Source organism: Choloepus didactylus, chromosome 2, assembly GCF_015220235.1.
Source record: "Choloepus didactylus isolate mChoDid1 chromosome 2, mChoDid1.pri, whole genome shotgun sequence".
In the NCBI taxonomy this organism is placed as follows: Eukaryota; Metazoa; Chordata; class Mammalia; order Pilosa; family Megalonychidae; genus Choloepus; species Choloepus didactylus.
This window is the reverse complement of record NC_051308.1, coordinates 58197137-58224094: the sequence shown is the minus strand read 5'-3', so window position 1 is coordinate 58224094 and position 26958 is coordinate 58197137. Positions and strand designations below refer to the sequence as shown.

Here is a 26958-nt window from a genome sequence, read left to right as displayed (position 1 = left end):
GTCAAAGCAGATGGAAGGAAAGTGGGGTGGTATGGGGCCAGGCACACAGGGACAGCAGAGTGTAAATGCTGCCATTAGGAAAAGAGTAGCTCTTGAAGTGTGGTGTATCTATGAGCTTGTTCCTATTTGCTGTATCTATAAATGTCTTAAAGGTGGGAGCCCCAGCCCTACCTCATATAACTTAAAAGTACTATATATGATGTAAAATTACTGCAATAATACTTCCAGGAAGCATAGAAGAAATTTGGGAACTTTATCTTAAGAATTTAAATCAACTGCTTTTAAACTTAATGAACAAATTGTGTTCTTGACAAAATTCTTTTATGTTTATTGTCTATGAGTTGTGTCTGGTTTTCAGGTTTAAGGAGGGGTTTGACAATAATGTCTCTTAGTTGGATTCCCAGAACTTCTAGAGCTGTGCAGTCCAATGTGGTAGCCAGTAGTCACATGTGACTATTTAAGTTTAAATTAATTATGATTAAAGGAAATTTTTAAAATTCAGTTCTTCAGTAACACTTTTCACATTTTAAATTCTCAGTAGCCATGTATGGCTAGTGGCCACCGTATTGGACAGTGCAGGTATAAAACATATCCATTATCTTACGAAGTTCTATTGAACAGTACTGTTTTAGAGAATGTGGCCTATGGAATGTAGGAAATGTAATATTTCACCAGAACTAATGAATACACATTTTGATGAGAAGATTTAGTCATTTGTCTAGAATCAGTGTATGGTTCACAGCTTGAAAAAATGTTAAAAACTATAGACTTATCCTTTTATTTTATAAAATTAGAAATTAAGGTCCCAAGAGATTAAGTGATTCTTTTAAGGTCAAACAACTAGTAAACAGCAGGACTGAAAGTAGAACCCAGATAGCTTGTTCTTCTATTATACCCATTCCCAATTAGAAATAGCAAGGAAAGCTTGAAGTTAAACTTGCCTAATAGGACCTTACAGTTGTAGAAATAACTGTATCCTCTAAGGAGAATTGAGTCCCTCACATTATCTGTCACTTACAGTTTATTGATGACGGCCTTATAGCAGGTAGATGACAACCTCTAGAAATGTAAAAATCATCCTTTCCCAAGACAGAGAGTTGGTTATGGCAAACTGTTAGGAAATGTAAGGGGATACTAGAAGTCTAATGCAAGACCTCTTTATCCACCAATTTCTGTTATTGTGGATTTTGGAAGCAGAAATTTCTTGCTCCGTAAGTCTGTATGGCTAAGTGGAATAAATGGTTTCATTATGGTGTGGTATAAGAAAAGCTGTACTGGAAGCAGGAAGACCATGGTCGTCCCTTTAAATGTATACTTAAATAACATCATGTCCTTGAGAAAGTCTTTTAATGTTTCCTTAGGCCTGGACAGGCTTGTCTATAGAAAAGAAATAATTTTATCATCTCTACCTGAAGTCTTGGAATTAGATCAAATTATTTCTTGGAAGTCATCAAGTCTTTAACTATAAGGTCTAGGATTCTGTTATTCCTCTAAGTTTTTCCCCTTCCCCCATAGCTATAAATATATGGTTCCTCTGAATATGGCCTCTTTGAGTAACCTTTGCTTTTGTATCCTTATCTCCAAGTCCAAGAAATGACAAGCTATCTTACAGGACCATTAGTATCCCATAATTTACAACCATGGCATCCTGAATGCTACACATGACATATCCCCAACTTGGTTCCTTCCCTGTTTGAAGCTAATACATTGAAGTATCCTTTTCTTTTCAGGACAGATTTGAGGCATAGGATTCCTTAAAGCTACTTCAAAAACCAATTTCCCATTGGTGGGTTCCAGAAGAAAATTTTATTTTCTCATTATTCTAGGAAAAGGGAGTTTTGTTCTCTCCTTGGAAATCATGGTTATTTCTCTTTTATTCTTTTTCCACTTAGGGTACTTTTATTTTACTTAGATACTCCTATGAACCTTCATGAAGAACATTTTCAAGGGAATTAAGACTTCTTCCACATGAGTTTTACATTTTTGGGAAAAATAATTAAGGGAAACTTTTTTATTAAACTAGATGGGGTGACATAATAGTGTGGCTAGTCTTTCTTTCTTTTTCCAAATCACCATGGCTGCACTTTTAATGTGGCGATGAAAATAATGTAGCAGTGGTGGTGGTGGTGGCAGGAACAGCAGCTGAGCTATACTGAGTACTTAATAAGTGCCAGTCCTGTTCTAAGTGCTTTACATAGATTTTCATTTAGTCTTTACAACAATCCTATTAATACTTGTTAATAGCTATCACAACTGTTAATATCTCCATCTTAAAAGAAACGTGAGTTTAGGCGTAAATAATTTATCCCAAAAGATCACCCAGCAAATAAATTGAAGAGGCAGGGTAAAAACCCAGGCAATCTGATTCCCATGCTAAGGTACTTAATCACTACACTTTACTTGTCAGAAAATATTTTAGGTCTTCTCTCTTTATTTATTCTGATATTCTTGATATTCAGTAGTGATTTGCTAGGCATTTTGTACAGCTTATTAAGACAGAATTGTTCCATCTATGATATATAAAGGGGCACTGTGAACTTTAAAGGCAGAGAATAAATTATTTCTGTGAAGTCATGCTTAATTCGCTATAATCGATTATTGGAATGCTCTATAATTATGTAACCTCAAAGACATAGCAAATACAAAGAAAACATGTTTCCCTCCTAGTAGGAAACAAAGTAGACAGATATGGTCATCAAAGGACTTCCCATGCTGCTTAGTTGGGGATGTGAGCCTAGTTTTATCTGGATGCCAGAAGGCCTAGTTTTATCTAAATGTGCCACCATTATATGCTAGAAGTTATTATTTCTATTTTGTGACCTGTATTCTTTTCATAATAATGAAGAATCATGTAGGATTCAGATTCATGGCATGGTTGCAAATGCTTCTCAGAAAGAACCAGTGGTATCAGGTTTGGGCTTGATCTAGCATTGGAACCAGCAGAATTTTTCTGTGAAGGGCCAGATAGTAAATATTTCACTCTTTGCAGACCTGGCAGTCTCCATCTCAACTTTAAACTCTTCTGCTGTAGTGCAAAAGTGACCTTAAGACAATATATGAACGAATGGGCATGACTGTATTCCATGAAACTTTATTTACAAAAATATGACAGGCGAGATTTAGCCTAACAGCCATAGATTGCTAACCCCCAGTATAGATTTTACAAGTCTAAGGACTTAACATGTGCTGAAAACACAGTATGGCCACAAGGCAATCATAAATTAGGTGCATTGCTCCTGTGAGCCTTGGAATCCCCATCGATGTAAAAAAAAAAAGATGACTGAAAGTGCTACCTCCTCTCTCAAAGAGATTTACAAATTCAAGCACTGGAGTTTTCTGGGTTTTGTTTCCACAAGAATTTTTTTCCCTATAACTTAATTAATACCATCTCATATATTGACACAGGTTACAAAATACACAAACTACTTATTTATATGTATAGAAATACATGCATTTTATCTCTACATGCATAGATCAAATCTAGACATATATACGTGTAGTAAAATAGAAATGGTGTTATCTCTATGTGCTGGAATTTGTTTATTTTTATTTGTTTCCACATTTTTGTCTGTTTTGTAATTTTTTTCCATGAAAAACATGCATGATTTCAAATATTTAAGACTCCAAGTCAAGTGAAAGCTTCTTGATCTTACCTACCATACCTATTTTTACTAGCTCTATTTCTCTCATTCCATAAAACTCCCTAGAGTAGGCAGTGAGATAAGGATCTTGGAAACTCTTTTACTGTGGCTTCTATCCAGAATACAAAGAAGAAAATAACAGTCAAGAATGAGTATAATAATGATGCTGTGTATGTTTTGCAGATTAGAAATGATATGTGAGTTAAATAAGCTGACTGATAATCAAGATAAGATTTCATGGGACACCCTGTTGCAAAGTGTTAGTGATAGGGTAGTATTTGAGAACCCCACATTTTATGCATGATTTTTCTGTAGAACCACAACATCTCTAATTTAAAAAAAAGAAAAAAAAAGAGACTTCATGGGAAGTTACTCATACTTAATGTGCTTTCTTACCAATCCTAAGGTCTGTACACAGCTTCTGCAAATTTGGGGACTTACTGTTGTTAGTTCACACAGAAGGGAGGAATATATTGAGAAAGCATGACCCAAGCCTACCAAACTCATAGTAGATTTGTACATATATTGGCATTCCAATTTATTAATCCACACTGAAGAAAAAGAATGACTATTAAAATAGCTTCAGGCTATGGTGCATCTTGTATTAGACAAAGTCTCCCATAGAGAATAATTAGAAAAACTGGATAAATATAAGAAAAAAGAATGTCTGAAGGCATTAGAGAGTTACCAAGGAAGTGAGGACTTGAGGGCTCAAGATCCTGAAGCGAAGGGACTATAAAGAGGTAAACCCAACATTTGGCTGAGGTTTTCCCCTTGAGGCATTTGCTGATTAGTAAAGCTGTAGCTATGAGGCTAAGACACTGGGCACGAGTTTGAGCAGTCTTATGGAACTGAAGGAACAAAATTGGAGTTAAGGCTCTGCTGAGGAAAAGGGACTCCAGTAGACCGCCACCCCAGGCTTTCAGCTGAGACCACTAGAGGGCAACAACACCCTACCCAAAAAAGCTTACCAGAAATAGATCAGCCCTTGCAAAGACTAAAGCCCAGCTTCGAATCAATTCAGTCTCAATGTGGAGTAAGGTAATTTGCCTTAGCACATTGGTTCTCAAAGAATGGTCCCCTGATCAACAGCATTATCTGAGAACCAATTAAAATAGCAAATTCTCAGACACCACCTTAGACTTACTGAATCAGGACCTCTGAGGGTGTGTGTTTCACAAGCCCTCCAAATGATTCTGGTATAAACGAATGTTTGAGTACTACTTCCGTAATTTAGCAGCCAGAAGGAAAAGAATATCATCCATGAAGGATGATATCATCCAGAGCCTCAAAATGTCTCTACAGTTTTTCACTAAAAATGTCTGGCATTAATTTAAAAATTACGAGAGATACCAAGAAATAAAGACCAGTATACCAAAACCCAAGAGAGAAAACAGACAATAGAAACAGATCCAGATATCAGTGTTATCAGACATGGTCTTTAAAATAATAATGGTTAGTATGTTCAAGAAAATAGAAGACAAGATGGAGAATTTCACCAGAGAACTGCAATCTATTCAAAAGATCTGTGTGACTATCCTAGAACTGAAAAATAAAACAACTGAAATTAAGAAACTTAATTGTTGAGTTTGTAGTAGGCCAGCTAAAGAGGATTGGTGAACTGGAAAACTGGACAGTAGAAAATATCCAGAATGAAGCCCAGAGAAAGAAAAAGGATGGAAATATACAGGGGAAAATGCATAATAAATAAATGGGATATGTCTATAAGGTCTAACATAAGTGAATTGGAGCCCCAGAAGAAGGGAAGAAGAGAAAAACTAGCTGTATTTTCATGGAACAGCATTTTTACTTGAAAGACTGGCACATGGTGAAACTGTGGTTATTCAGACTTGGATATTTAACAGCCATTTTCTTGAAAATGAACAAAATGAGCATGTTACTTCAAGGAAAATAGCTGATAATGTCTATTGCCAATTATAAAATTAAAACTTACAGCAAAAATTAGAATTTTGGAAAACTTGTATCTGCTATTGTGTTATTATTGATGGCTTCCCATTAAGTAAAGACTATTCTAGGATTGATGGTGATATTAAAGAATGTGAAGTTTTTATTATTGTGTAAAGAAATGTCAACATTTTGGAGATCTGCATAACTTAGTGCATCAGTATTTTCCGTGTGACAAATGCATGGTGTTACAAAATCATACATGGGTAGGAAGATCCATTCAAGTACACAATAGACCAATGGATTTTAACATAATTTGAAAAGTCTATTGACGTGCCTTCAGATTCCATATTACATTAATCCTTAAGAAACTACTACTGGCTGAATTTTGGTGTAATATGAAAGAAGAATTATCTGAAAAAGCTATTCTAATACTACTCCCTTTTCCAACTACATATCTGTGTGATGCTGGATATTCTTTATATATTTAAGCGAAAACAACATATTGCAACAGATTGAATGCAGAAGCAGATACAAGAATTCAGCTGTCTTCTATTAATCCAGACATTTAAAGAAATTTTCAAAAATGTAAAACAATCCGTTCTTCTTATTAAATTTTTCTGTTTAGAAAAGTAAAGATATTTTTCATAAAAATGTTAACATGGGGTGATTATTTTTTTTTATAATAAATTTTATTTTGAAATAAGTTCAGTCTTACGGGAACAGTTGTAAAAACAGTACAAACCCCATACATAGAACTCCATCATACCCTGACCCCCCTCCCCCGATACCCCGATCCATCACCTTTAAGATCCTGTCACACCACTGTCTCTTTCTTTCCCTCCCTCTCTCCCTCCCTCCCTCCCTCCCTAACACCCATCATCTATTGCTCTGTCCTCTGAACATATGAGAGCAAGCTGCACATATCTTTGAACAAACAGTATAATTCACATATACCTTTCCCAGGGACAAGAACATTATTTTATGCAATCTCATTAAATGCAGCTAATAAGTTCAAGATATTCAACATAGATATAAAGCTTACATTCTATATTTCCTTTTTTTTTTTTCCCTTGTGTCCCATCTGTGTCCCTTTGAGCCTCCTCTCCTCCGACCTCAGATGCCATCCAGGATCATCCTTGGCATTTAATTGTCATCTATTTAGACTGTCTTTTTTTTTTTTTTTTCCCATTGTGGAAAGATATATATAGCCTAAATCTTCCTATTCCACCCCTCCCTAGCATTCCATTAGTGGGATTAATCACATTTAGAATGTTGCAATGCTATCACCTTCCGACCATCCATTTCTAGAAGTTTCCCTTCACCCCAAACAAAAACCCTACTCTCATTTCTTAACTCCCCATTGCCCCTTCCCCCACTTCTTGGAACCCCTACTCTACTTTTCATCTGTTTGGTAATATTCTCTGGTACTTTCTTTATGTTTACCATGGGGCTTAAATTTAACATCTTAAATCTATAACAATCTTGTTTTTCTTTGATACCAACTTAACTTCAATAGGACATGTAAACTGTGTTCCTATACTCCTCCATTCCCCCACCTTTATGTAGTTCTTGTCAAGAATTACATATTTTACATTGAGTCCAAAACCACTGATTTATCATTACAGTTTATTTATTTTAGATCCTGTAGGAAGTAAATAGTGGAGTTATAAATCAACAATACCATAGTATTGGTCTTTATATTTACCATGTGATCTTTACTGGAAACCTTTATTTCTTCATGTGGTTTCAGTCAATTGTTTAGTGTCCCTTCCTTTCAGCCTGCTTAGGACTGATCTACTGGTGATGAAGTCCCTCGGCTTTTGATTATCTGGGAATGTTTTCATCTCCCCCTCATTTTTATCCTTCAGGTGTTTGTGAATTCTCCAAGTCTCTGATGGTTATTGACTCCTATTTGTATTCCATTGTGGTCAGAGAACGTGCTTTGAACAAATACATTTTTTTATTTTTTATTTTATTGAGGCTTGTTTTTATGTCCCCGCATACAGTCCATTCTGGAGAAAGAGCCATGATCACTAGTGGAGAACATGTGCCCCAGTGACCTGGGATGTAATATTCTATATATGTCTGTTAAAAGTCTCTATATCTCTCTCTCATTTCTTTGTTTCTCTGTCAGTAGCGCTCACTTTAGTATCTGAAGTAGGGCAGGTCTTTTCTTAGCAAACTCTCTCAGCATTTGTTTGTGAAAAATTTAAGCTCTCCCTCAAATTTGAAAGAGAGTTTTACTGGATAAAGTATTCTTGGTTGGAAATTTTTCTCTCTCAGAGTTTTAAATATGTCATGCCACTGCCTTCTCGCCTCCATGGTGGCTGCTGAGTAGTCATTACTTAGTCTTATGTTGTTTCCTTTGTATGTGGTGAATTGCTGTTCTCTTGCTGCTTTCAGAACTTGCTCCTTCTCTTCAATATTTGACAGTCTGATCAGAATATGTCTTGGAGTGGGTTTGTTTGAATTTATTCTATTTGGAGTTCGCTTTGTGTATTTATATTGTGTAGAAGGTTTGGGAAGTTTTCTCCAACAATTTCTTTGAATACTCTTTCTAGACCTTTACCCTTCTCTTCCCCTTCTGGGACACCAATGAGTCTTAAATTTGGACGTTTTATTTTATCTATCATATCCCTGAGATCCATTTCAATTTTTTCAATTTTTTTTCCCCATTCTTTCTTTTGTTCTTTCATTTTCTGTTCTGTGCTCCTAGAGGAGGCTGAGTTGTTGTTCAACTTCCTCTAATCTTATATTATGAGTATCCAGAGTCTTTTTAATTTGGCCTACAGTTTCTTTAATTTCCATAAGATCTTCTATTTTTTTATTTACTCTTGCAATATCTTCTTTATGCTCTTCTGGGGTTTTCTTTATGTCTTTTATATTCTGTGCCATGCTCTTCTTCAAGTCTTTTATATCCTGTGCCATGCTCTCATTGCCTGTCTGTAGTTCTTTGATTAATTCTGCCAGGAACTGTGTGTCTTCGAATCTTTTGATTTGAGGGTTTGGGTTCAGGTTCTCCATGTCGTCTGGTTTTATCATATGCTTTAAGATTTTCTGTTGTTTTTGGCCTCTTGGGCATTTGCTTTACTTGATCTTTAATTTGTTAGAATTGCAGCTTGGTGACATACACTTTCTCTAACTAACCAGCAGATGGCGTCCATGAGTCACTTATTCCCCTCAAGTCAGTTCTCCCCAACTTTGTGGTGTGTGGGGATCTGATTCTTTTGGGGTCCAATTGGTGCACTTAATTTGGGTGTGTTGTCAGTGCTGTCTACCCTCAATGAGGGGCGTGTGCCTGAGTGGTTAGGGAGGAAGGGCAGGTTAACAAACCTCCCAGGTGTTCCCGGAGATTTAAGGCTGTTCTCTACTGCTGACACAAAAGTCCTTGGTATTGGTGTAGGTTCCCTGGGATTTCTGAGCAGTTCCCCCCTCCCTGCTGTGCTTTTCCAGGACCTCTGCTGAGGCGGGGAGGGCCGTGCCACGTCAGAAGTGAGCGCCAGCCTCCAGGGAAGCTCTGGGCCACCAGGCTGTGTAGGGGCATTCCCAGCCTGCTTCAGAGATGGTTGAATGGGATGCGTTAACTTCACCCTTTGCACACAGCTCCACTCTCCCAGCTCTGGGACGATCAGCCGTGGGTATATTCAAGGCCACTGTCCACGGCCGATATTGTGTCGTGTGAGCGGTGCTGCGGGAAAGACTCCCTGTCAGGCTGGGTTTCTTGGCTTGGCTCTGTGCTGTGTGTTTGTCCTGGGCAGGAGTAGCCCTGCCCGCTGGGGAGACGGCTGCAAGTCGTGCATCTCCCGTTTGCTCCCCTGGACCCGAGACAATCAGCAGTGAGTGTGGAAAGGGGTATCCTCCACCCCAGACACCGAGGCATTAGTCCAGACCGCTCCCGTCTTATCTGCAGCTGTTCCTGGGCTTTTTTTTGAAACACCAACCCACCATTTCCCCACACTGCAGCGTGGCCGAGGGACTCAGCCGACACACTCACTCGTTTCAGAATGCAGACTCCTGGTTTCACCAAACACACGTTCCCTGTGGCTTTAGCAGAACTTGTCCAGCTGGTGCTACTCTGGAAGTGGTGTTCTGGGTCCTTTCTGGTTTTTTTTCTAGTGTTTTCCAAGGAGGTGTTTTTTTCTCTGTCTCACCTAGTCGCCTTCTTAGGTTCCTCCTCAGGGTGATTATTTTTAAACGAATTAATGCATATTTTAAAAATTTCTCAGTTCTAATTTCTAATGAAGTAAATATTTATAGATAAACCCCCACATAAACAAAAGCTCTTTGGGGTTCTCAGTAATTTTTAAGTGTTAAAAGGGGTCCTCTGACAAAAAAATTGAGAACCACTGCTGTACATATCAAAATGACATTTAAAAGATATCATATGGTATTATGAATAATTTTATTCCACTAAATGTGCAAATAAAAATGAAATGGAAAATTCCTTGTAAAACAAATATTACCAGAACAGAAAACCTGAAGCCATAATCTACTAAAGAAATTGAATCCATTATTTAAAACCTTCCCACAAAGAGCACTCTAAACCCAGAAGGCATCATTGGTGAACTCTTCCAGTGTTCTAATAACTCCAATCTTATGCAGATTCTTCCAGAAAATAGACAAAGAGGGAACATTTCCCAATTCACTTTAGTTCAGTGTAGACTTAATTCCCCTAAACCAGACCAGAATATTACAAGAAGGGAAAATTACAGGCCAGTTTCCCTCATAAACGTGGTTGCAGAAATCCTAAACTAAATATTAGTAAATCTATGTAAAAAGATGATACAACATTATCAAGTTGGGTTTGTCCCAAGAATTCAGTGTTGTTTTATCACTTGAAAATCATTCAGTGTGAGAAAAATAATGATAATCTCAGTATATGGGGGTGGGGGTGGGGGTGGAGGGGTAAGCATGTGATAAAGTTCAACACATACTAGTGATTGAAAAACAAAACAGACATACAAACAAAAAACTTCTTAGCATGCTGAGAATGGAAGGGAATTTGTTTATTCATGAGGCATATCTACAAAAATCTACAGTATACATCACTCTTAATGGTAAAATACTGAAAGCTTTCTCTCTTAGAGCACAGATACCTACTATTACCACTCCTTTTCAACATTTCCTGCAGGTTCTAGCCAGAGCAGTAAGGCAAGAAGAGATATAAAAATTGTAAGAATAGGAAAAGAGAAAACAAAATTCTCATTTTACAGATGACATGATTCTGTGTGAACAGTGATATATTTACAAATAACCTATTGGATTATGTAATTTTTACTGATAGCTGATAGCATTCCTATCATTTTGATTCTGCCTAAGTTCTTTTTTAGAGTGTAAAAATCACTTCAGTTTGGGGAAGTACCTTGTCATTCCCTAAGTATGTGCAGCAAAGTGTTTATTTTTGCTATTACTTTTTCTTCTCTTCAGGTCATATCTAACTCCTGTACGGGATGAGGAAGCAGAGTCTTTACGGAAAGCACGCTCCAGACAAGCTCGCCAGACTAGAAGGTCTACTCAGGTCAGTGTGGCCTTTTTTAATGTCCTTTTGTCTGTCTGCCTTTCCATAGGGAAGTACAATTTTAAAATGGTAAAATGAGTGCCTTATTCCAGTCACTGTGTTAAGAGCTTCCCCCCGTGCTAAATCTTGAACTACATAGAATGAGTTTATAGCTACACTTACCCATTGTCACCTCTGTTCTTCCCGGCTCAGAGCATTTCCTTCACAAGACTAATTATTTTGCTCACGCTTAAGGGACCACATCTTAAGAATCCTAAGGGTTGGTAAATAGCCACTTTGGAGAACAGTTTGGCAGTTCCTCAAAACGTTAAACATGTGAGCCAGCAGTTCCACTCCTAGTTATATAACCCAAAGAAATGAAAAGATATGTCCACACCCGAGAACTTGTACACTGATGTTCACAATAGCCAAAAAGTAGAAACAACCCAAATGTCTATTAACTTATGAATGCATAGGCAAAATGTGATATATCCATACAATGGAATACTGCTCGGTAGTAAATAGCATTGATGTACTGGTATATACTGATGCTACAGTGTGGGTGAACCTTGAAAACTTGAAAATGTTTTGCTAAGTGAAAGAAGCAAAAGAAAAGGCCCTATATTGTATGGTTCCATTTATACGTAACATAAAAGATCTTTGATGACTTGGCAAGGACAGTGTCAGTAGAGTGGTAGGGCTAGAAACCAAATTATTAAAACTCTTCCCTTACCTTCTGTAATAATGTGCTTTCTTGCTTTTTCTCTGCTCATTCCTTCACTGTCTCCTCTGCTGTTCATTCTCCATCCAGCCATTAAAGTTTAGAGGTCCTCATTTCATTTCTCTTCTTGCTTTATATTCCCAGGTAATCTTACCCTAATCAATCTAATCTAATATTTATACATTTAGTCCTGATCTCATCTCTGATTTCCAGATTCTTATATCTAATTGCCTAGTTGAAATTTCTACTTGTTTATCCCAAAGGCACTTTAAACTTGACGTGTCTAAAACAAAACTGAACATCTTCTCCCTCAAACCACATTCCCCTCAAGTGTTCTGTGTATTAGTGAAGAGAGTCACCATCCATCCACATTCATTCACGCAACTGAGAAACGTGGAAATCATCCTTAACACTTCTTTCCTCTTTACTATCCCATTATCTATTCCACAACTAAGTCTTACTGTTTTTCTTCTTATATTTCTTTTCTAATTCGTTCACTACCTCCACTTCACCTCCTTATCCAAGCTACCATTATCTCTTGTCTGGTTTACTCTAGATTAGTCTCCTTGCATCTGTTTTCATGTCTCTCCCCTCTTTTTCTTTTTTTTTTTTAAATAATTTTCTAAAAGTCAAAGTAATATATACATGTGACTTAAAGAAATTAAATAGCACCCAAAGTCTGATAGTGATTTTTATGAATTGTGACTCCCACCCCACCACCAGCCTTGCAATTTGAACTCCATGTGGCAGCCAGAGAGGTATTTTCTACATAAAAGCTGACTGTGTCACTCAGCCTAGAGCTTTTCACTAACTTCTCCTGGTTCTTAGAATGCAGACTCAAATCCTCAAATGACCTATGACCTCTTCAGTCATCTGCCCTTGGCTGTTTTTCTGGCCTCATCTTGCTCCACTTTTCCCTTCTTGCTGAACTCGGGATACATGTGATGTGCTCCCTTGTGCTGTACACAAGGTCCTTGCTGATGTTCTTTCCTCTGCCTGGAACTCTCTTCCCTATGTCTTTATCTAGTTTACTACTCATCCTTTAGATCTTGGATCAAATAACCTTCCTGGACCCTTCCAAACTAGGTAAAGCATCTTCTTTTATAGTAATTGTGACCGTTGTAAATTTAGTTTTGCTTGATGATTACTCACCTATTAGAATTAACTTACATGTGGTTCAAGACTGGTTGTATTTTTGCTGACTATCTTTTCTTCTAGTACATAGTAAATAAATAATATTTATTGAATAAATTAGTGAGTGAAGAATAAATGGGGAATATAAATTACTATGGCACAACTTCAAGTTTACTTAGGAAGGGATGGCAAAAGACAGGGAAGTAGCTTAGAGGAGGACATAGAATTGAGGTTGGAAGACACTGGACACATAAATATCTTGAAGAGAAAGATTCAGTAGAGAGAGTGTGAGGTCCATATCAGAACTTGAAGGGATCTTTGAATCCCTTGAGATGTGTACATTGCTTTTGGGAAGATTTTATCAGAGGTTCAGTAGGCTTCCTGAATTTCTCAAAGGGACCTCTGACCCCTAAAAGAAGCATATCCAAAAAGTAAAATCCAAGCTCCTTAGCATGGCATACAAGATCCTCTATGAACTAGCCTTTCCTTGCCTTCCTAAATTCTGCTGTCCCTGTTTTATTAGTCAATGTTCTCTAGGGAAACAGAACCAACAGGAGATATCTGTAAATATTGTAAGATTTTGTAAGTTTCTCACACAAATGTGGGGATACACAAGTTCAGATTCCATGGGGCAGGCTACAAGCTGGCAACTCTGATGAAGGTTTGAATGAATTCCCCAGGAGAGGTTGGCTGGCTGAAGTAGAGATGAAAATTCTCTCTTCTGACTGCTGAAGTCATCACTTTCCTTTTAAAGCCTTCAACTGATTGGATTAAACATCTCTCATTGCTGGAGACAGTCTCCTTAGTTGATTATAGGTGTACTCAGCCATAAATGCCATCAACTTACTGATTATTTAAGTCCACAAAATGTCCTCGCCGTAGCAGTTAGGCCAGTGTTTGCTTGACCAGACAGCTGGGCACCATTACCTTGCCAAGTCGACACATGAGCCTAACCATCACACCCATTCTCTCTCTACTTCCCCAATTTCCCTTTCTTCACCTTTGCTAAATTACCTACAGATTCCTGATCATCTGTTACATCTCTTGACTCTCTTTTATCTCTGCACGGGCTCCCTCTATCCATAACGCCTTTTCTCCCTTCCTTCCCACCTTTGTTTTTACTCTTCAAAAGCCAGCATTAGGTACACCTCTTTTATATTCCTGTATTTCTCTCTTAATACTTACATTCCCTTGCAGTCATTTATTTTCTTGTGTCTTTTCTACTAGATTAAAACTAGTAGGGTGCATGAATACCTTGATTTATCTTTGTCGTTCCAGTGCTGGAAGACACTCGTTAATTCTTTCTTAAGAGAATAAGTGAATAAATGACTGGTTGAAAAGCAAGTTGTATATATGATACCTGCTGAACTACCTTCCACCTTTGGAACTTTCCTCCTCTTCTGAGGACTGGAGCATATATGACTACTTGAGTTTGAATCAGGTCATTCTCTTCCCACCTCCTTTTCTCCCTTCTGTAGATGTCTCCTCATCATTTGCTTTTCTTCTGGCCTGCTGAGTCTGGAGGGAACATTAATTGTTGGAATGTCTCCATATGATTGTTAGTGCTACTTGGGAAATAGTGTTAGAGAAAAACTAATCTAGGGTTTTCGTTTGTTTGTATTTGTCCTAGCCTAGCTTTGAATTTTCACCTTTCTGAGTCTGATTTTTCTTTCTATGAGTAAAATTAAGTTCTTTTGGTACCTGCTCTTAAGAGAGTCTTTGTTGGTATCTATTTGGTCTTGGGAAGATAGGGAGCTTTAGAATGAAGATGGAGGAGTGTTTGATATGGATGAAGTACATCTATGACAGGCAGACCTCACTGTTGACCTACTTTCTAGAGATCAAATTGGAAAAGCTGAAGTATTACATTTGAACTGTACCTGGACTGAAGCCTGGGCTCTTTGCAAACTAAGGTGCTTATTTTAAGCATGTGTTTAAGGATTTTAGGAGCTTCATTTTCTATTTGGTACTATTAGCTCTTTCAGGGAGTTTTTCCCTGCTCACTGATTGTTATTCCACAGTTAATATGAAACTAACCATCTGAAGACCATCTTTCTTAACTGACCTCTTGATATTTTCACAGGGTGTAACCTTAACGGACCTTCAAGAAGCAGAAAGAACTTTCACTCGTTCAAGGGCAGAGCGGCAAGCTCAGGAGCAGCCTAGCGAAAAGCCTACAGATACCCAAGGACTTCAGGGGAGCACCAAGAAGAATGAGCCCTCAGGAGTGCCGGCAAAGGAAACTGAGGAGGGCCAGCAACCCTGGAGCGGGAGCCTGGATGAAGAGGTGAGCTTATTTTTGTTGCTGTGTACTAAAAGCAGGGTAATTAATTTGGGGGAATCTCTTTCCTCACTGATAACTTAAGCATTGTATTCTATCTAGCAGTGGACAACTCATAGAAAACAACGTTTATGACTTTTTTTAATTGGCAAACCTCTATGACTGAAAGAATTCAGTGGATATCAGTCCTTATGTAACCTTCTTTCCCCACCTCTGGGTGTTAACTAATGCTTTTGAATAAATGTCTTTCTATTCTAAAGAGAACAGTCATAGTATCATACAATACAAACTAAAATATAAGCATATATTGAATGTTTACTTTATGCCAGGCACAATTTTAAGTATTTCGTATGTATTAATTCATTTAATCCTCAGAACAACTCTCTGCAGTGACTATTATTATTCCTATTTCATATATGAGGAAATTGAGTCATAGAGAGTTTAAGTCACTTGCCCAAAACCCAAAATATCACATAGCTAATCAAGCAAGGATTTGAGCATAGACAGTGTGGGTCCATCCATAGCTTATACTCTTTTTTTTTTTTTAATACAGTTTTATTGAGATATAGTCACATACCCTACAGTCATACATAGTGTACCATCAGCTATTCACAGTACCATCATATAGTTGTACATTCATCACCAGAATCAACTTTTGAACATTTTTCTTACTCAAAAAAAAAAAAATTAATTAAAGAATACCCAAAACATTCCATCCCTCCATCCCATCCTATTTGTCATTTAGTTTTTGTCCCCATTTTTCTATGCATCTGTCCATACACTGGACAAAGGGAGTATGAGCCACAAGGTTTTCACAATCACAGTCACACCATGTAAGCTACATAGTTATACAGTTGTCTTCAAGTATCAAGGCTACTGGGTTGTAGTTCAACAGTTTCAGGTATTTCCTTCTAGTTATTCCAATACACTAAGAACTATATAGCACATAAGAATGCCCTCCAGAGTGATCTCTAAACTCCATTTGAAATTTCCCAGCCACTGAAATTTTATTTTGTTTCATTTCACTTCCCCTTTTTGGTCAAGAAGATTTTCTCAATCCCACGGTGCTGTGTCCAGGCTTATCCCCAGGAGTCATGTCCCATGTTGCCAGGGAGATTTACACCCTTGGGAGTCGTGTCTCATGTAGGGGGCAGGGCAATGAGTTCACCTGCCACGTGGGCTTAGAGAGAGAGAGAGGGCCACACTTGAGTAACCAAGAGGTTCTCTGGGAGAGACTCTTAGGCACAATTATAAAGAGGCTTAGCCTCTTCTTTGCAGCAACAAGCTTCACAAGGGCACACCCCAAGATCGAGGGCTCATTCTACCAAACTCAGTCCTCAACATTTGTGAGAACACCAGTAACAACCCAGGTGGGGAAGTCCAACATTTCCACATTCTTCCCCAGTTCCCCAGGGGGTCCCTGCAAATATATTCTTATTCTCTGCCCAGATTACTTTGGGATTTATCGAAATTTCACACTAATCTGTACAAACCTACCAGATCTCACTTCCTATTTAAAGTTTCATGTAATTATGGTGTTTGAATAAACTGACCTTACGGGTTAAATTATTTAGTGTGCTGCAGAAAATATAGATCCTGCACCAAATAAACATCTCTTCCCTTGGTCTCACATAGAAGTGGAAGTTTTAAAACAGTCAATATCGCCCTTTATCCTTTGATCTGATTTGCCTTAGACAACCAGATCTGCTTCATTCATATCTCTAATTGAGGTCTGACTTCTTTTTCAGCTTTTTAAAGAGTTGCTGTATGAGGTAATACTGACATTCATAGTTGCCAAGCTCTAGCTCTGAGTTTCAGGTGTCACACAGATACCCAAAGTTCCAGAAGCTGACCAGGTTATACACAAAGAGCTCAGCAGAATTTAGAGATAACCATTACAACTCAGGAATAAATGTGGCTGCTGTAAGAGCTTACAATCTAGGGACGATTACAATAAATGTTCCCCTGATAAGCTGTGCTCTAAGATTCAATTCTCAGCATACACATTACAATTAGTCCATATTAGTGAGGCATTATGTTTGTCTTTTCATTTTAGACTTCACTCAAAATGCTGTCCTCAAGATCCATTCACCTAGTTACATTTCTCACAGCTTCATTCCTTCTTACAGCTGCACAATATTCTGTCATATGCATACCCCACAGTTCACCTTCTGTTCATCCGCGGATGTACCCTTAGGCCACCTCCATCCATTGCAAATCATGAATACTGCTGCCATAAACATCAGTATGCAAATGTCCATTCAAGTCCCTGCTCTCAGATCTTCCAAGCATATACCCCATAATGAGGTTGCAGGACCTTATGGCACCCATATTCTTAGCTTCTTGTGGAACCACCACACTGTCCTCCAGATAGGCTAATCCATTCTACTTTCCCACCAACAGTAAATAGGTACATCCCTCTCTGCATGTTTTCTCCAGCACTTGTATCCCTCTGTTTATATTTTCCCATGCAATTTTATAGAGATTTATTCACATACCATACAATTATCCACAGTGTACAGTCAGTTGTTCACAGTATCATCATGTAATTGTGCATTCATCACCACAGTCAGCACTTGAACATATTCATTATTTCAAAAAGTTTTTTTAATTTTTAAAATTTCTAATAAGAATAATAAAAAGATTTTAAAAATATTAACATACATACAATACAATATAATACTAAGGTCGGACAATAACACCACTACAAAGAATCCCATATCCCTCCCTTATATCCCCTTCTTACAGACATTTAGCTTTGATAAATTGCCTTTGTTACATTTAATGGAAGGATATTACAGTGTTACTATTAACCATAGACTCCAGTTTGCTTTTTTTTTTTAATTCATTTTTATTGAGATATATTTACATACCATACAGTCATACAAAACGTACATTCAGTTGTTCACAGTACCATTATGTAGTTGTGCGTTCATCACTAAAATTAATTTTTGATCATTTTCATTACCACACACACAGAAATAATAAGAATAAAAATTAAAGTGAAAAAGAACAATTGAAGTAAAAAAGAACACTGGGTGCCTTTTTTTTTTTTTTTTTTTTTTAATATTCATTTTATTGAGATATATTCATATACCACGCAGTCATACAAAACAAATCGTACTTTCGATTGTTCACAGTACCATTACATAGTTGTACATTCATCACCCAAATCAATCCCTGACACCTTCATTAGCACACACACAAGAATAACAAGAATAATAATTAGAGTGAAAAAGAACAATTGAAGTAAAAAAGAACACTGGGTACCTTTGTCTGTTTGTTTCCTTCCCCTATTTTTCTACTCATCCATCCATAAACTAGACGAAGTGGAGTGTGGTCCTTATGGCTTTCCCAATCCCATTGTCACCCCTCATAAGCTACATTTTTATACAACTGTCTTCGAGATTCATGGGTTCTGGGTTGTAGTTTGATAGTTTCAGGTATCCACCACCAGCTACCCCAATTCTTTAGAACCTAAAAAGGGTTGTCTAAAGTGTGCGTAAGAGTGCCCACCAGAGTGACCTCTCGGCTCCTTTTGGATTCTCTCTGCCACTGAAGCTTATTTCATTTCCTTTCACACCCCCCTTTTGGTCAAGAAGATGTTCTCCGTCCCACGATGCCAGGTCTACATTCCTCCCCGGGAGTCATATTCCACGTTGCCAGGGAGATTCACTCCCCTGGGTGTCTGATCCCACGTAGGGGGGCGGGCAGTGATTTCACCTTTCAAGTTGGCTTAGCTAGAGAGACAGGGCCACATCTCAGCAACAAAGAGGCATTCGGGAGGAGGCTCTTAGGCACAACCATAGGGAGGCCTAGCCTCTCCTTTGCAGCAACCATCTTCACACTGGGTGCCTTTTTGTTTTTTTTTGTTTTTTTTGGGGGGCCCCCATTTTTCTACTCATTCATCCATACATTGGACAAAGGGGAGTGTGGTCCATATGGCTTTCCCAATCACATTGTTACCCTTCATAAGCTACATTTTTAAACAATCATCTTCAAGATTCATGGGTTCTGGGTTGTAGTTTGATAGTTTCAGTTATTTACTGCTAGCTATTCCAGTTCATTAGAACCTAAAAAGGGTTGTGTATATTGTGTGTAAGAGTGCCCACCAGAGTGACCTCTTAGCTCCTTTTGGAAGCTTATTTCATTTCCTTTCATATCCCCCTTTTGGTCAAGAAGATGTTCTCTATCCCATAATGCCAGGTCTAGATTCCTTCCCAGGAGTCACATTCCACATTGCCAGGGAGATTCACTCCCCTGGGTGTCAGATCCCATGTAGCGGGGAGGGTAGTGATTTCACCTGCCAAGTTGGCTTAGCTAGAGAGAGCTACATCTGAGCAACAAAGAGGCATTCTGGAGGAGGCTCTTAGGCACAATTATAGGCAGGTCTAGCCTCTCCTTTGCAGCAACAGTCTTGCCAAGGGCAAGTCCTGTGGTAGAGGGCTCAGCCCATCAAACCACCAATCCCCTATGTCTGTGAGCACATCAGCAACCATCGAGGTGGGGAAGCCCAACACCCCTGCATTCTCCACCAGCTCCTCAACGGGGCTCTGCATATTTTTTTCCTTGTTTTTTTTTTTTTTAATCAACTCTTTTTTTTTTTAATTAACTATATAAAATAAAAAATAAAAAAAAAACATATAATAAAAAAACATTTCAACCAAACCATAACATAACAAGGGAGTAAGAAAAAGACAACTGACCTAAAATAACTACTTTACTTCCAACATGTTCCTACTCTGCCCCAAGAAAATAACCTAATATAGCAACATTTCTGTAAACTTGTTCTTACCATACCCATCAGAAATTAACAAACCATAGTCATTTCTAGGAATTCCCAGAACGTTAAATTTACCCACGATAGCTTATCTGTTCTTACTGGGTTATCATTCCCGCTGCATTAATTAGTCTCTATTGCTAGTTCCCCTACATTTTACATTATAAACCATTTATTTTACATTTTTCAATGTTCACGTTAGTGGTAGCATGTAATATTTCTCTTTTTGTGCCTGGCTTATTTCGCTCAGCATTATGTCTTCAAGGTTCATCCATGTTGTCATATGTTTCACGACATCATTCCTTCTTACTGCTGCATAGTATTCCATTGTGTGTATATACAACATTTTATTTATCCACTCATCTGCTGAAGGGCATTTGGGTTGTTTCCATCTCTTGGCAATTGTGAATAATTGTGAATAATGTTCAGCAAAGCTCTGAACATTGGCTTCATATATCTGTTCGTGTCACTGCTTTCATATCTTCCGGGTATATACCGGGAGGTTCAATCACTGGATCAAAGGGTAACTCTATATCTAGTTTTCCAAGGAACTGCCAGGCTGACTTCCAGAGTGGCTGAACCATTATACAGTCCCACCAACAATGAATAAGAGTTCCAATTTCTCCACATCCCCTCCAGCATTTGTAGTTTCCTGTTTGTTTAATGGCAGCCATTCTTATTGGTGTGAGATGGTATCTCATTATGGTCTTAATTTGCATCTCTCTAATTGCTAGTGAATCTGAACATTTTTTCATGTGTTTCTTGGCCATTTGTATTTCCTCTTCAGAGAACTGTCTTTTCATATCTTTTGCCCATTTTCTAATTGGGCTGTCAGTACTATCATTGAATTGTAGGATTTCTTTATATATGCAAGATAACAGTCTTTTGTCAGATGCATGGTTTCCAAAAATTTTTTCCTGTTGAGTTGGCTGCCTCTTCACCTTTTTGACAAATTCCTTTGAGGTACAGAAACTTCTAAGTTTGAGGAATTCTCATTTATCTATTTTTTCTTTTGTTGCTTGTGCTTTGGGTGTATGGTCTAGGAAGTGTCTGCCTAATACAAGGTCTTGAAGATGTTTCCCTACATTGTCTTCTAGGACTTTTATGGTACTATCTTTTATATTGAGTTCTTTGATCCACTTTGAGTTAACTTTTGTGTAGGGTGTGAGGTAGGGGTCCTCTTTCATTCTTTTGGATATAGATATCCAACTCTCCCAGCTCCATTTGTTGAAAAGACTGTTATGTCCCAGTTCAGTGGCTTTGGGGGCCTTATCAAAGATCAGTCGACCGTAGATCTGGGGGTCTATCTCTGAATTCTCAATTCAATTCCATTGATCAAAATGTCTATCTTTGCACCAGTACCACGCTGTTTTGACTACTGTGGCTTTATAGTAAGCTTCAAAGTCAGGGAGTATAAGTCCTCCCACTTCATTTTTCTTTTTTGGAGTGTTTTTAGCAATTCAAGGCATCTTCCCTTTCCAGAGAAATTTGATAACTAGCTTTCCAAGTCTGCAAAGTAGTTTGTTGGAATTTTGATTGGGATTGCATTGAATCTGTAGGTGAGTTTGGGTAGAATTGACGTCTTAATGACTTTTAGCCTTCCTATTTATGAACATGGAATATTTTTCCATCTTTTAAGGTCCTCTTCTATTTCTTTTAGTACAGTTGTATAGTTTTCTTTGTATAGGTCTTTTACATCTTTGGTTAAGTTTATTCCTAGGTACTTGGTTTTTTTAGTTACTATTGAAAATGGTGTCTTTTTCTTGAGTGTCTCTTCATTTTGTTCATTTCTAGCATATAGAAACATTACTGACTTAAGTGCATTAATCTTGTATCCCGCTACTTTGCTAAATTTGTTTATTATGTCTAGTAGCTGTATCATTGATTTCTCAGGGTTTTCCAGATATAAGATCATATCATCCTCAAATAATGACAGTTTTATTTCTTCCTTTCCAATTTGGATGCCTTTTATTTTTCTGTCTTGCTGGATTGCCCTGGCTAGCACTTCTAGCACAATGTTGAATAACAGTGGTGACAGCGGGTATCCTTGTCTTGTTCCTGATCTTAGAGGGAAGGCTTTCAGTTTCTTACCATCGAGTACTATGCTGACTGTGGGTTTTTCATATATGCTCTTTATCATATTGAGGAAGTTTCCTTCAATTCCTACCTTTTCAAGTGTTTTTATCAAAAAGGGATGTTGGATTTTGTCAAATGCTTTTTCAGCATCTATTGAGATGATCGTTTGATTTTTCTTTTTTGATTTGTTAATGTGCTGTAATACATTGATTGATTTTCTTATGTTGAACCATCCTTGCATGCCTGGAATCAACCCCACTTGGTCATGGTGTATGATTATTTTAATGTGTCTTTGGATTTGATTTGCAAGTATTTTGTTGAGAATTTTTGCATCTATATTCATGAGGGAGATTGGCCTGTAGTTTTCCCTTTTTGTAGCATCTTTGCCTGGTTTTGGTATTAGATTGATGTTAGCTTCACAAAATGTGTTAGGTAGTGTTCCATTTTCTTCGATGTTTTGAAAGAGTTTAAGTCAGATTGGTTTCAGTTCCTTTTGGCAAGTTTGGTAGAATTCCCCTGTGAAGCCATCTGGCCCTGGGCATTTATTTGTGGGAAGCTTTTTGATGACTGATTGCATCTCTTTGCTTGTGATTGATTGGTTGAGGTCTTCTGTTTCTTCTCTGGTCATTCTAGGTTGTTCATATGTTTCCAGGAAATTGTCCATTTCCTCTACATTATCCAGTTTGTTGGCATACAGTTGTTCATAGTATCCTCTTTTAATTTTTTTAATTTCTTAAGGATCCGCAGTAATGTCACTTTTCTTATTCATTATTTTGTTTATATGGGTCTTCTCTCTTTTTGATTTTGTCAGTCTAGCTAGGGGCTTGTCAATCTTGTTGATCTTCTCAAAGAACCAACTTTTGGTATTATTTATTCTCTCTATTACTTTTTTGTTCTCTGTGTCATTTATTTCTGCTTTAATCCTTGTTATTTCTTTTCTTCTACTTGGTTTAGGATTGGTTTGCTGTTCATTTTCTAGCTTCTTCAGTTGCTCCATTAGTTCTTTGATTTTAGCTCTTTCTTCCTTTTTGATGTATGTGTTTAGTGCTATAGATTTCCCCCTCAGTACTGCTTTTGCTGCATCCCATAGGTTTTGATATGTTGTGTTCTCATTTTCATTCATCTCTATATATTTAGCAATTTCTCTTGCTATTTCTTCTTTAACTCACTGATTGTTTAGGAGTGTGTTGTTTAACCTCCAGGTGTTTGTGAATTTTCTAAGTGTACAATCAATTGTTCACAGTATCATCATGTAATTGTGCATTCATCACCACAATCGGCGCTTGAACATATTCATTATTTCAAAAATTTTGTTTAATTTTTAAAATTTCTAAAAAGAATAATAAAAAGATTTTAAAAATATTAAAATACCATACAATACAATATAATACTAAGGTCAGACAGCAACACCACTACCAAGAATCCCATACCCCTCCCTTGTATGCCCTTCTTATAGTATATTGCCTTTGTTACATTTAATGGAAGCATATTACAATGTTACGATTAACCATAGACTCCAGTTTGCTTTTGTTATATTTTTCCCCAATACCATCCCTTTTTCAACACCTTGCAAAGTTGACATTCATTTGTTCTCCCACATGTTGGCAACATTTTTGTATTTGTACATTTAGTTGCCATCATTGACCACTCTAGGTTTCACTAAGTTATACAGTCCTGTCTTTATTGTGTATCTTTCCTTCTGATGTCATACTTGCCTGTAGCCCTCCTCTTTCAGCTTTACTCACAGACATCTTTGTTCAGTGTACTCACAATATTGTGCTACCATCACACATTGTTATGCTATCCATTTCTGGATCTATACAGTCAATCCTGCTGAACATTCTGTAGTCCTTCACCATCAGATGCCCGATCTCTGCCCTCTTTCTATCTGCTGGTAACCTGTGTTCTCAGCTTTTGACTCTCAAAGTTTGCTCATTAATGTTAGTTCATATTCGTGAGACCATACAGTATTTGTCCTTTTGTTTCTGGCTAACTTGGCTCAACATAATGTCCTCAAGGTTCATCCATATTATTATATATTCCATGACTTTGTTCTATCTTACAGCTGTATAATATTCCATGATGTGTATATACCACAGTTTGTTTATCCACTTGTCCATAGGTGGACATTTGGGCTGTTTCCATCTCTTGGCAATCATGAATAATGCCACTGAAAACATCAGTTTATAAGTGTCCACTCGTGTCTTACTTTCAGTTCCTCTGAGTATATACCTAGTAATGGAATTGCTGGATCATATGGCAATTCTATACTTAGATTCCTGAGGAAGTGCCACACTGCCTTCCAGAGTGGCTGCACCTTTCTACATTCCCACCAACAGTGAATAAGTGTGCCTCTTTTTCCACATCCTCTCTAGCACTTGTGATTTTCTGTTTCATTGATAATGGCCGTTCTAGTAGGTGTGAGATGATACCTCATTGTGGTTTTGATTTGTATTTCCCTAATAGCCAGTGAAGTTGAGTGTCTTTTCATATGTTTTTGAACCATTTGTTTTTCCTCTTCAGAAAAGTGCCTATCCATGTTTTTCGCCCATTTTTAAATTGGGTTGTCTTTCTGTTGTTGAGTTGTAGGATCGCTTTATATATTCAGGATATTAAACCCTTATCTGATATGTGTTTTCCAAATATTGTCTCCCATTGTGTAGGCTGCCTTTTTACTTTTCTGACAAAGTCCTTTGATGTACAAAAGTGTTTAATTTTGAGGAGATCCCATTTTCATGCTTTGGGTCTAAGGTCTAGGAAACCACCTCCTATCACAAGATCTTTAAGATATTTTCCTACATTTTCTTCTAAAAGTCTTATGGTTTTATGCTAATGTTTAGGTCTTTGATCCATTTCAAGTTAATTTTTGTATAAGGTGTGAGAGAGGAGTCCTCATTCATTCTTTTGGATATAGATATCCAGTTCTCCAAATAGATATTGGCTACTCTGTCCCAGTTGCTTTGGCTTGACTGCCTTATCAAAGATCAATTGTCCATAGATAAGAGGGTCTATTTCTAAACACTCAATTTGATTCCATTGATCAGTATATCTATCTTTATGCAAGTACCATGCTGTTTTGACCTCTGTAGGTTTGTAGTATGCTTCAAAGTCAGGTAATGTGAGACCTCCCACTTTGTTCCTCTTTCTCAAGATATTTTTGGCTACTCAGGGCACGCTGCCCTTCCAAATAAATTTGGTTATCTGTTTTTTTATTTCTGCAAAGTAAGTTGTTGGGATTTTAATTGGTATTGCATTGAATCTATAAATCAGTTTAGGTAGAATTGTCATCTTAACTATATTTAGTCTTCTAGTCTATGAACATGGCATGTTCTTCAATTTTTTTAGGCCAACTTGTACTCTTAACTATGTACTATATTGCTTCTCCGAGTTCCTACAAATTAGTGAACTTACAAAGCATCCGTAAATCCCATGCCACAAAATTCCATGGACATTTTGACTTTTGTTCCATTTCTCAAGTGGAGTTGGTAGTCAAAGCTATAGGGTTATATTTAGGGTGAACATACCTTCTGTTTTACCTAAGATGGTCTCAATTACACCAGTTGTCCCTGCATGTGTAATTATCAATATCACTCCTTTTTCATTCTTGGAAGTGTTCCAGTTTGGATAATAAAATTTATGGTCACCATAGTTATAGGAGAAAGGAACCTCCTTTTTGCTTTAACTCCAGATGGCTAGGCTCCATAAACTACGGTTCTATTGTTTACTTTGTTTGTTTTATCAGCTGCTATTTATTGAGTACTTATTAGGTACTGTTCGAAGCACCTATATTGGTCAAGGCTCTCTAGAGTAGGAGAACCAACAGGACACACACACACACACACACACACACACACACACACATATGTGTATGTGTAAATATTATGGGATTTATTGTGGGACTTGGCTCATGTGACTATGGGGATAGGCAAGTCCAAATTCCATAGGGCAGTTCGCAAGTTAGGAACTTTTTTGAAGGTTTTGATGAATTCTCCAGGAAAAGCTGTCTGGCTGTAGTGGAGATAGAAATTCTTCTTTGTGGCTGCTGAAATCATCAGTTCTCATCCTTTAGCTGATTGGATGAGACTTCTCTCATTGCTGAAGGCAGTCTCCTTTGTTGATTGTAGATGTAATCAGCCATATATGCAATCAACTGATTAGTGATTTAAATCCCTGAAATACCCTCATAGTAAAAATCAGGCCAGTCCTTGCTTGACCAAATAGATGTACACCATAACATAGCCAAGTTGACACATGAAATTAGCCATCACAGCACTTAACATATGTTATCTCATTTAATTGTCACAGTTCCTCTGAGCAAGCTGTTATCCCTATTTTACAGATGAGAAAGCTAAGACCCAGAGAATTAAGTAACATTTTCAAGTTCATGCAGCTAGTAAGTTCAGAAGCTAGAATTTGAAACAAGTTCTGACTCTAAAGCTTACTGTATTTTATTGCTTCTGTCTTTATAAGCAAAAGTGTTCTGTAAACTTAATGCATAGTAAGAATTTCTCTATCCCTGAATCTTCATTGAAACAAGTTAAGGCTTATTGTCAGAATTTATCTGTTCTAAAAAAATAAAAAGGGAAAATGGGAATTTAAGAAAAGTTTTAATAGTCCTGGTTATGGAAAGTTGGTACAGTGCTCAGAAATTGGTAGAATGCACAGATTTGGTCTCTGTTCTCAGATAACTCTTACATCCTGGTTCTTCATGTTTATGAGCTCTTTATTTTTCTACATAAACCTTGCCTTTCAACTCTCCATCTTAAAAGGGCCATCATCCTCCATATTTTCATTCCAACATCAAAAGACTTTTTATTAACAAGGTCAATGCTATCTAGTTACCCTTTGATTAGTTTAGGAATATTTTCCTTCATCTGCTGTCAACATAATGGTATTTTTAGAGTAGGAGATCACTTGTTT

At 37.5% G+C, this 26958-nt stretch overlaps 1 protein-coding gene across 4 annotated transcripts in view; it reads left to right on the top strand.

The window, feature by feature from the left end:
- PPP1R12B (protein phosphatase 1 regulatory subunit 12B) overlaps positions 1-26958 on the top strand; it is a 264369-nt gene that overhangs the window by 146691 nt on the left and 90720 nt on the right. For all 4 annotated transcript variants that reach the window (XR_005215124.1, XM_037825034.1, XM_037825038.1 and 1 more), the window contains 2 exons: positions 10977-11067; positions 14985-15188. Coding sequence is in view for 3 of the 4 variants with exons in the window: in XM_037825034.1 (XP_037680962.1) it covers positions 10977-11067; positions 14985-15188 (295 nt within the window). In the remaining variant the exon portion in view is untranslated. The remainder of the gene's footprint in view (positions 1-10976; positions 11068-14984; positions 15189-26958) is intronic.